The sequence below is a fragment of the Chamaea fasciata genome, unplaced genomic scaffold, assembly GCF_029207755.1.
Source record: "Chamaea fasciata isolate MVZ Bird 193981 ecotype frontalis unplaced genomic scaffold, bChaFas1.0.hap1 SCAF_9, whole genome shotgun sequence".
Taxonomy (NCBI): Eukaryota; Metazoa; Chordata; class Aves; order Passeriformes; family Sylviidae; genus Chamaea; species Chamaea fasciata.
In genome coordinates this window covers 19,761,207-19,771,305 of record NW_027094094.1, presented here as the reverse complement: position 1 = coordinate 19,771,305, position 10,099 = coordinate 19,761,207, and the positions used below count along the sequence as shown (strand labels likewise).

The 10,099-nt window shown below is 46.6% G+C and overlaps 1 protein-coding gene across 1 annotated transcript; it reads left to right on the top strand.

Moving 5' to 3' along the window:
* The first annotated feature begins 4,094 nt into the window (after positions 1-4,094).
* Positions 4,095-10,099, top strand: LOC136294030 (cytochrome P450 2C19-like). The gene is made up of 9 exons (XM_066191341.1): positions 4,095-4,302; positions 4,641-4,803; positions 5,288-5,437; positions 5,732-5,892; positions 6,293-6,469; positions 6,962-7,103; positions 7,408-7,595; positions 8,714-8,855; positions 9,552-10,099. The coding sequence occupies exons 1-9, from the start codon at positions 4,123-4,125 to the stop codon at positions 9,731-9,733; spliced, it is 1,485 nt and encodes a 494-aa protein (XP_066047438.1). The 5' UTR covers positions 4,095-4,122; the 3' UTR covers positions 9,734-10,099.

Here is a 10,099-nt window from a genome sequence, read left to right as displayed (position 1 = left end):
CCTGCTCTCTTACCAGGCTCTTAGCCTAGCCCTTTTAAATTGTGGAGCCAGCTGGGAGCAGAAATCTCTGCAGTGTCCAGGTGGACCCAGCCCAGCATTTTAACACCTTCCATTGCCCTCACCTGAACTCAGCAGGGTCTGCTTGCACTCTGAAGAAAACCAAAGGGCAAGAGCTGAGCTAATGTCAAGAGATGGGTTTTTATTTGTACTGTAGAGCCCCAGGAGGGTCTTCAAACCTTTTTTCCTGCCATGAGTTCTTCTCATAGTTGGGACATGCAGGAAATCTGGTTGCTTCTCCCCGTGCAACCTATCGCTGCTCTAATTGCTCATTACATGGCACGAGTGCAAGAAACTTAATGACAATGCCCTTTTACTCTTTTAAAGATTATATGGGTTCAAATGCCAGACACAGGGTGCTGACATAAAAACACAGAAATAGCCTTCCACATAAAATCTGTGAGAAATCATGGGGCTCAGAAGGCTTTGCACACCTAAACAGAGGTGATTCTCCATAAACACTCGTTGCTGTGGTCTTACAGCCCTGTTTGCAGTGTGGTTGTGTGGGGATAGTTGCAGGACTGATGGCAGGATGGTGTGCTCTCTGGGACCCCTACCCCCAAAAACTGGCAGGTGGGCCCCTGAGATGGGCTTGAAACACAGGGAAGGGGAGCCTATGTGATCCCAGAGAAAACTGCCTGCCAGCAACCATTGCCTGCCAGCAAGAATTGCCCGCCTGTAACTGCAAGGTCTAATGGAGACCCTTCTCCCCAACCACACATCAGGCAGCCACACCAAGTGAATGCCTCATTGTCCATCTTTCCATACGTTTCTGCATTCATGCAGCAGAACTGTGAATGTCTTTACACTTCTGCTCCCAGCAGACCCTCCAATTCCTGGATGTTTGCACAGCACTGTACAGCATCAGTACACTGGCCCCAGGCAGCCCTCTTCACAGGCACGGTGGGCAGCAGCTGAGCCTGAGAGAAGCATTTCCTTTGTTCTTCCTCCTCAGCCCACAGCCCATCTTTGCTGCACAGCTGTACAAGATGCCATGATCCCAGCTGGTCAAGAATGTCACTGTGCCTACATCTGCTAATTTCATGGACCAGCCAGGATGGCTGCTCCACAAAGTACATGACTCTGTGCAACAGGAGGTGGAGACAATGCATCTTGACAGGCTGCCTGTGTGGCTGAGGCTTGAGCAGCCCTCATGAACCAACTGTACTCCCCACAGTGCCTGCCTGGGCACTGGGCAGCGACAGTGGAGAGACACTCAGGGAAAACATTTGGACTTTGGAAGGGAGGGGGGTTTCATCTCTTTAAAAGCTGAACACTGTGCATGCCCAAATCGCATCATCATTGCATGACTGCCAAATGCTTCCTTTGACTGCTTTACCTGCTGATAATTGGGTAAAAATCAGTGAAGTATTTTGGAGCTATAGGGAAGTACTTTTATTACACTTTAATCCATCAATACTTTACTTCCGCTGACAGCAAAATGTCTACATGGACTTACTTGAAGAATAATTCTACAGGAAGCAACCCCAGAACTGCTGTAGATCCACCAAGGAGTACCTGTGCTGAGAATGGTTTCAGGTAACTGCCCTTTCCTAGTTCCTACACAGACACCAAACAGCTGTGTTTGATTATGTAGGGATGAGAGGCTCTTCAAATGAGCCCGAAATTCATGGAAATTGAATGCTTTGTTTGAAAGAAATTGTTATGGAAAGTGGAAACCAGCCTAGCTGAAATGAAACAAGCAGGTCTCTCTTCCTCAGAAATCTTTTCCTCACCCATGCATTACAGTGACCCTGCTGTAAGCACCAGTTTAGATAGCATCCAAGACCACCGCAGACAGGAAGGACATGCAGAGGATGAATGTCGGTGAAGAAAACATCCCTGTGGGCCACTAGTCTGATCAATGAGTGTCATGGGAACAAGGGAACTTTGTAGAGAAGGTGGCAAGGTCATGACGACTGGTAGCTGGCTGTTACCTCCTGTGACAGTGCAAACTCTCATGAATTTCCCTTTCATTAGGTGAAAGTCCATGAACCTACATGAACTTCCATGAACTACCCTGACACCATCTAAGCTGGTGCAAGAATTTGGCCAGCACATCAGCAACTAGCCAAAAGTTGTTGGCAATTCAGTTTTTCCACCAAAGTATTGAGTATGACTCTCTAAGAAGTAAAATGAGATTTAAAAAGAACAACTAGAAAATTATTGTACCTATCCAAGAGAATAATTGCACCTATCCAAGAGAATAAGGATGACTTAGAACTCCCTTCCATAGGGAAGGTACAAAAACTTTTGCAAGGGATGGAGACCTTCACTAGCTCCTCTGAGTAAAAGGGAAACTCACATTAACACACTGCTGTACAGCAAACACAGCACTCCCCAATGAAGTGATGCCTTCAGTTTTAGTTTTCATGTTTTTAAGATTCTGTGCTGCCTAGAGGTGTAGTTCTGAGCCTCATATTCAGTGTTAGAAAGCTCTTTTCACAGAGTACATAGACAAAACAAATCCTTTTCCAGATGGAGACCAAGGACAACTGTTACAAGTTTCCAGGCCCAAAAGCATAAACTATGGTGGACTGAAGAGAGAAAACAAGAAGGATGGGACTTCATAATCTGAAGCTGTAACTGGACAATGAAACCCAATATGCAAATGAACCAAAACTTATAAAAGTGTGAGACCTCATGACCATTTTGTGACCATTTTCAGGTCCACCTTGAGTGTAGCCCTGGATAGGCTCCTGTACTGCCCAAGGGGTATCCTTAAAGGCCTTTGAATAAATACTTACTTTTATTTTCTTAGCTCTGTCTAGTCTCTGTTTCAGGTCAGCCAAGGTATCAAAAGCACTCAGTTCACCCACGCCTCTTGCTAATTCCCACCAAGTCCCACATCCCCTGTCCTTGCAACACCTGATCAGTTTTGCCTGCAAATGTGTCACAGTCCAGGAGAGACAGAGGGTTAAGGCTAGACTGAACAAGCTGAGCACAGTGCTGAGGGTTGTTTCTACCAGCCATTGCCACTGCTCTTGGGACCCTGCCGGTACACAGGCACTGAATAATCTTGGGCAAGAAGCCTCCAGCTCTTTTTTAAGCCCTTGCAATGCACCAGACACGCTCTGCTGTCTCCCAGAGCACCTCGGGAACTTTCAGGGCACCTGTTCCTCATAGTGTAGTCAGACATCAATAAAACAAGAACCTGAGTACACCAGCTTCCAGCAGTAGGTTGGATGAGCTTTTTTGGTAAGTGCAAGGACTAGTTGCCACGTTGCAATAGCCTATACTTGGCCTCAGACAAGTGCACCTCTGTCCCAGCTTGGGAAGCCATTTCCCAGAGACACTCTCAAGTTCTGAATTTCTCTTTTCTCTGTCTGTTTTTCTCTTTTTCTCCTCTAGGAAACCTTGAAGAGGTCAGAGTCTCAAGGCCTCATCCCCTTTCATTACATCTTCATTTTGTCTCACCCAGCAAGTCCTTTCTTGTCTATTGTCATGTCTGGAGACCTTTCTGGCCTTGCTAGATAGATATTTATACTTTCCTCTCTTGTGAGGCCAGATACCCCTAGGGAGAGACTGAGGCTATTGCTGTGCACTGAGGAATCCACAGTTGCATATTTGGCAAATCACATGCAGTGCGAACTGTACTACTAATGTCAGGAAGGTTTCAGGAACAATGAAGAATGGTTCACACCACTGAGGGCTTCCACAATCAGTACTGAAGAACAGAAAACCCAAATGTCACTGAAGTACTTGGAAGATGCTCTTGTGACAGTGAATCTCTGTGAGTGCCTCAGTAGGAAAGTGTGCCCCTAGCATGAACTATTTAACTATTAACTCTAGGTGAAACAAAACAAGTTTCATGAGCACATTACGGATTTCCTAATCTCTGTTGGCATATGCAGTTGTTTGAGATAAGGTGTGTCCTCAATGAATAATTAATACCAATAAAAGTCTTCGTTTCATAACACAGGGCAATCTAACAAATGATTGACTAGTAACACTGACTGACCCAGCCATGTGACCCCAAACCTGCTCTTGTGCTAACACAGTCCTTCGATATATAAACTCAGATTCTGACAGCCAGAGTCACTCCCGCCTGAGCCACAGAAGAAAATGATGCTCCTGGGAGGAGTCACTGTTGTCCTCCTGGTTTGCATTGCTTGCCTGTTCTTCTTTGCAGCATGGAAAGGAAGGTCTGGAAAGGGGAAGATGCCTCCAGGACCAGCTCCCCTTCCCATTCTAGGTAACCTGCTGCAGGTGAAACCGAATAACTTGGCCAAAACCCTCCAGAAGGTAAGGCCATTTCTTCTTCTCTCCTTCTGCTGTGGGTGTGAAATGTGTGGGACCTGTGCATGGGGTCAACCTATGGCTATGGCTTGATGACTAGCAATTCCAGAGGAATAGAAAAGTCATGGGGATTGCAGATGCTTGCCCTCATTGCTCTTGCCATGTTGTTCAGGGCCTCATAAGTGGGACCCATCTCCCCAGCCACATTTATCATGAGAGAATCAAATCTTGATATTACCAATGTGTGAGGCCAACTGCATGCTGTGGGAGGCAGCAGCAAGGAGACTTTCCCACTCTTCCTCACTATTTGCTCCATGGCTGTGTTCTCTCTTGCATTTTTACAGCTCAGTGAAGTGTATGGACCAGTGTTCACAGTGCACCTGGGCTCTGACCCAGTGGTGGTGCTGTATGGACAGGATGTGGTGAAAGAAGCCTTGGTTGATCGCGCAGATGAGTTTGCTGCCAGAGGACACATGCCAATTGGCGACAGGGCTAACAATGGATTAGGTACGTTTGCTGACTGACCTCCTTCTGAAAGAGAAGGAAAGGGCTGAGGGTGTGTTCAGCAGATCAGAGCTGGAGAGTACCTTGCATGGGGGAAAACTGCAAGGGGTGGGAGCACCCCCCCTGGAGAGGGGAAGCCAGAGAGGGCTGTAACAGCTGACTTCCAACACTCAAAGGGTGTGAGGCAGCAGAGAAGGGGAGCCAGATTGTTCTCAAAGATGAGCAAGGAAATGGCAAGGAGCAGCAGCCACCAGCTGCAGCAAGGGAAATTGTGTATGGGTGAGTGATGAATTATTCACAAGGATGTTGGGGATGTAGTGGAGAAGGCCAAAAGCTGGCAGTTGGACTACAGAACCCCCAAACTGTGCTGTGATGCTACCATATCAGTGCTCTCCAGGGACAGGATCCATTGTCACCAATGAGCCACTGTTCATCTCACACCCAGCATGCCCAAGACAGGTATTCTCTCTTCCTTCTTCCTCTGCAGGGATTATTTTTAGCAACTATGAGCCATGGTTAGAAGTCCGGCGGTTTTCTCTCACCACTCTGCGGAACTTTGGAATGGGGAAGAGGAGCATTGAAGAGAGGATACAGGAGGAATCTGACTACTTGCTGGAAGAGATCAACAAAACAAAGGGTACACTCAATTTTTAATTTATTTTATGTTTGAAAAGAATAGGCTTTATTAAGGGAGCTCACATCTTTAGTAAGGAATGAAGTTGCAATGGATTTGGTCCATGCACCAGCTACCCCTCCTTACAAAGCTGTAATAATTTTGTGATCATGTTCTGTTCTGTTTGGAGGACCTTTCTGTGTAACTCAGAGACTGATCTGATATTTCCACTAACAACGAGAGTTCAGATAACCTGTAGTAGCCATACAACAATTCATGGGGTTTTTTTAATAGTCTGTAACTTTTCTGAAATCACAGGAGCATCTTTTGACCCAACCTTCATGCTCAGCTGTGCTGTCTCCAATGTCATTTGCTCCATTGTCTTTGGGAAAAGATATGATTATAAAGACAAGAAGTTCCTGACTCTGATGAACAACATGAACAACATCTTTGAGATGATGAACTCCCACTGGGGACAGGTACTTTCAGCAGGCATTTCACAGTGGCAACATTCTCCCAGGGGAGCAGGAGGCCTCCCTTCCAATGAAGTTCCATTTCAGTCTTCTAGTTAGGACTCCATCAGTGCTCTGCTGCACTGAAGGCATTTCATTCAAGATCAAGAAACTCCCTTACCAAAGCTGGAATTGGCTTTACCAGCTAAGTGCAGCTTCCCAATAGTCCTGGACACCCTTCTTCTCCACCTCTAAGGTTCCTATTACTACTACTACTACTATTACTACTAAGCAAGCCCTGCCAGACTGAGCAGCTTCATGGTCCTTCTGCTCAGTTGACAGGGCTGTGACTTTCTTAGGCTTCTGCCTAATATCAAAGGCTGGGGCAAATGTCATACTATGGACCCTCCTGTTTCTTTCCTTCCAGCTCTACCAGATGTTCTCAAATATCCTGTATTACCTGCCTGGCCCACACAACAATATATTTGCAGAAATTGATGCTCTAAAAGCCTTTGTAGCAGAGGAGGTGAAGTTGCACCAAGCCTCCCTAGATCCCAACTCCCCTCAGGATTTCATCGACTGTTTCCTCAACAAAATGCAGGAGGTAAGGACACAGATGGCCTCAGCTTGTCCCCAAACACACTTATGCTGAGTCCTTCCCTCTCATAAACAACACAGACATTGGGACGACCCCTTTCCAGTCAGCTGTGCAATGGGAAAACAGCAACAATACCCCAGATATTGCCTGTATTAGAGCTTATAGCTCTGGGTCTGTGTGCTCACCAGCTGCCACTACCTGCAGCTGTTTGGAGAGGGAGAGCTTCCTCTGCTTTCACCGAAAGACATGGACTTTTTCAGTCTGGTCTTGCAGTTCTTTCACTGGAAAGCAGTTGGCACAGCAAGTGGAATGCCCTTCAGTGCAGATTATAAGAAGGTTGATATTGAGTTTACTGCTCAAGGTAGCATTGCAATGTCTCAGATGGCTGCTGCCCCTTAGCAGAGAAATGCAACAGCTCTAGGAGAAAAGGAATGTCTTGGGTGACGTGAGAAAGGGCCACTTCTCTAAGCCAGAGAAATAACAAAGCCTTTTCCTTAGGAGAAAGATCGTCCCAATTCCAGTTTCTACATGAAGAACCTGATAACAAGTACCTTTGACTTGTTCATTGCTGGAACTGAGACAACAAGCACCACTGTACGATATGGGCTTCTGCTTCTTCTCAAATATCCAAAGATCCAAGGTACCAGTTTGTGACCTCTTCCTCTCTAGCTATTTCCCTGGGCCGGGCACATGACTAATACCACATCCTTCTCTCAGATTTTCCCCTCATCTCTCTCTCTGGGACCTGACTGTGTCCACATCTTTATTTAGCCAAATCAATAGGAGAAATTTCTTTGCATGGGCAGCAGTGGAGTTGTGTTCCAGTCAACATCAAAACCAACTTAATGCTCCTGCCATCTGTGATTTGTAAACAGCTTAGGGCAACCTATTTAGATAGGTTCGGTTTTATTTACCCATTTGATGGTTTGTGCCTCTCATGACAGAGAAAATCCAAGAAGAGATTGACCAGGTAGTAGGACGATCAAGAAAACCTTGTGTGGCTGACCGGACCCAGCTGCCCTACACAGATGCCGTGGTCCATGAAATCCAGCGCTTCATCTCTCTCATCCCCCTGGCTCTCCCTCACACTGTGACCAAAGACACAAGCTTCAGAGACTATGTCATTCCTAAGGTTAGCTCCCTCAAGTTCAGCAGTTCTTAGGCTGCCAGTTACAAGCCACAGGTTAGAAGTGCTGTGGTCTGACCTTGTTTTCACCCAGACCTTTGTGAGGATTTTATCCTCAGGCAGTAGCTGTAGCTCTTTTTATCCTCAGCTGTAGCTCACTTCCACTCCCTCGTAGATGCTCCATGGGCCAAGACTAGAACAGTAGCTCTGACCAACACTTTCGTTCTCTTGCTCTGCAGCTTTACCCATTTGCAGAAGCACCAATTGTTGGTTCACCAACACCCACAGCAGTGATTCTTCACACAAAAGGCAGCAAAGTCAGTTGGTGGTTATTGAGCACAGAAAGACTCTGAGCCACAAAATGCTGTAGGGGACATTTCCACTGAATGGAGCAAGCCAAACCTGTTTGCTCTGTTCTAGCACGCTTCCTGACGCAATCTCTGCTCGTCACTGTCAGAGGTGGGCTGGTGGGCTAGAGTAGCCCATGGCTTGGCCTGCCCCACTGCAGCAGTGCTCATTGCTCTTCTGGGTGACTGTCGGCAGCTGGGAAACAGCAGTACATGGGCTGGTGTGATTTTCAGCTGTCTGTAGAATCATAAGGCAGGATCCAGAGAACTGCTCAGCTACCAGCAGAGAACTCTTGTGTCATCGCTGCTGCATACTCCAGCCCCTGTTAATGGCTGGCCAGGAAGTGGGATGGTAGAGGATTGTGGCAGGAGAAATTTGTGAGGAGAGGTGTAATCTATAGCGGCTTCTTTTCCACAACTTTGTGTGCTTTTGATATTTCAGACTCACAGAAAAGAAGGGATATGGTGCATCTACAAGGTCATTATTGTGAAAAACCAAGGAAGAGAAATATTAGGTGGCATGTCCCTTAATGACCAGAGCAAGATAAGAATGAATGTTCTGGAGATAAGGGAGAATTCAGGAAGAGCAGCCAACAACAGCTGTGACATTCAGTAGGGTCTCTCTATAGCTGCCTTCTCTAAAGAAGGGTCCCCAAAGGGAAACCAAAGGCACTGGTAGGGTTATACAGGGAAGCACAATCTCAACTTGGCAGGCAGTCAGATTGAGTGATCTGATTTGCCTGCCTTTCATATTCTACTCTTCTTGTGTTACTTCAGGGCACCACGATTTATCCTGTCCTCAGTTCTGTCCTCCATGACAGTAAAGAATTTACAAACCCACATGAGTTCAATCCTGAACATTTCTTGAACAAGAATGGCACCTTTAGGAAGAGTGACTTCTTCGTCCCCTTCTCAGCAGGTAAAGCACAGGTTTACTCTTTTCCTCTCTGTCAGCCTCCTCCTCTGGTGACCACCCTGACTTTTCCTGCAACACACAAGTGCCTCTTCCCAGCACAGTCCCAGTGGTGCTTCCCTGGGGCTCACTGCTCCCTGGTTAACTCCTCCCTTCTGCTCCCATCTCCAGTGGCATCTTCCATCTTCTTCAGGCCTGATGGCTTCTCAAATACCCTTCTAGGAGTTGTCAGTGTAATGATGTGAATGGGATCCACTGGAACTGTCTAAAATACCTATCACCTTCCTACACAAACACCCAAATTGTCCTGAATTAATCTTTTTGGGGTAGCTCCACTTTTCCCCAGCACCTTCTAAGTACTTCTTAGGCTACATGCCAGCATTCACCTATCAATAGGTCCAACCTTCCATTTTCTTAACTGTGCTTTGTGTCGCCCTGCTCTCTTTCATCTTGACTCCTGTGATGTTCCCTCCATGGTTAAGTCTTCTCCTGCTCCTATTCTTCTTTCACACACCCATTCAAACTGTCAAGGGTCTTTTGCCAACAAATTCTTCTCTTGAAAATGTCCTTTGGTAACCCTAACAGTTATCTCCCAGCTATGGCTGTGTGTAGCAAACAAAGCCGTGAAACATAGTTGCTTAGTACAAACTCTGGTCTACTGAGAAACAGCCATTGAGTTCTATTTACTGTTTTCACTTTCAGGAAAACGAATATGCCCTGGAGAGGGCCTGGCACGAATGGAGATATTCTTACTCATAGCCACCATCTTGCAGAACTTTACTTTGAAGTCTGTTGTTGACCCTCAGGAGCTCAACATAACCCCGACTCTGAGTGGGACAGGCAATGTACCTCCTCCCTTCCAGCTCTGTGCCGTTCCCCGCTGAAAGGCACTGAAGCACTCTCCAATGTCCCGAAACTGGCTATTCCTTTGCATCTAATTTCCTAAAATCAACAGCAGGAGCATTGGCCCACCTATCATAGGCCTTCAGGACTGCATTCCAAACACAAGTACATGCACAAAGGAGAGACCTCTGAAGCCCCCCAGAACTCCACCACACCACAGGAGGCCCTGGGTGATAACTGCAGCCCCTTGCACTGATGCTCTGTCACAGATCATTGAGCACAGTGGCTGCATCAAACAGCTGGTGGCTGCTGCCGCAGCACATGTCCCCCCAAGACCATGCTTTACAGCTGGATAGTGCTGCATGTGTGTACATTCATGATCCAATAAACAAAAATCTATTTATGAA

Bases quoted from the DNA above. Each gene is read 5' to 3' on its own strand.
- LOC136294030 (XM_066191341.1), top strand. From the start codon at position 4,123: ATGATGCTCCTGGGAGGAGTCACTGTTGTCCTCCTGGTTTGCATTGCT. The intron at 5,893-6,292 runs GTACTTTCAGCA...CTTTCCTTCCAG, and splicing joins TGAACTCCCACTGGGGACAG to CTCTACCAGATGTTCTCAAA. The intron at 7,596-8,713 runs GTTAGCTCCCTC...GTGTTACTTCAG, and splicing joins GAGACTATGTCATTCCTAAG to GGCACCACGATTTATCCTGT.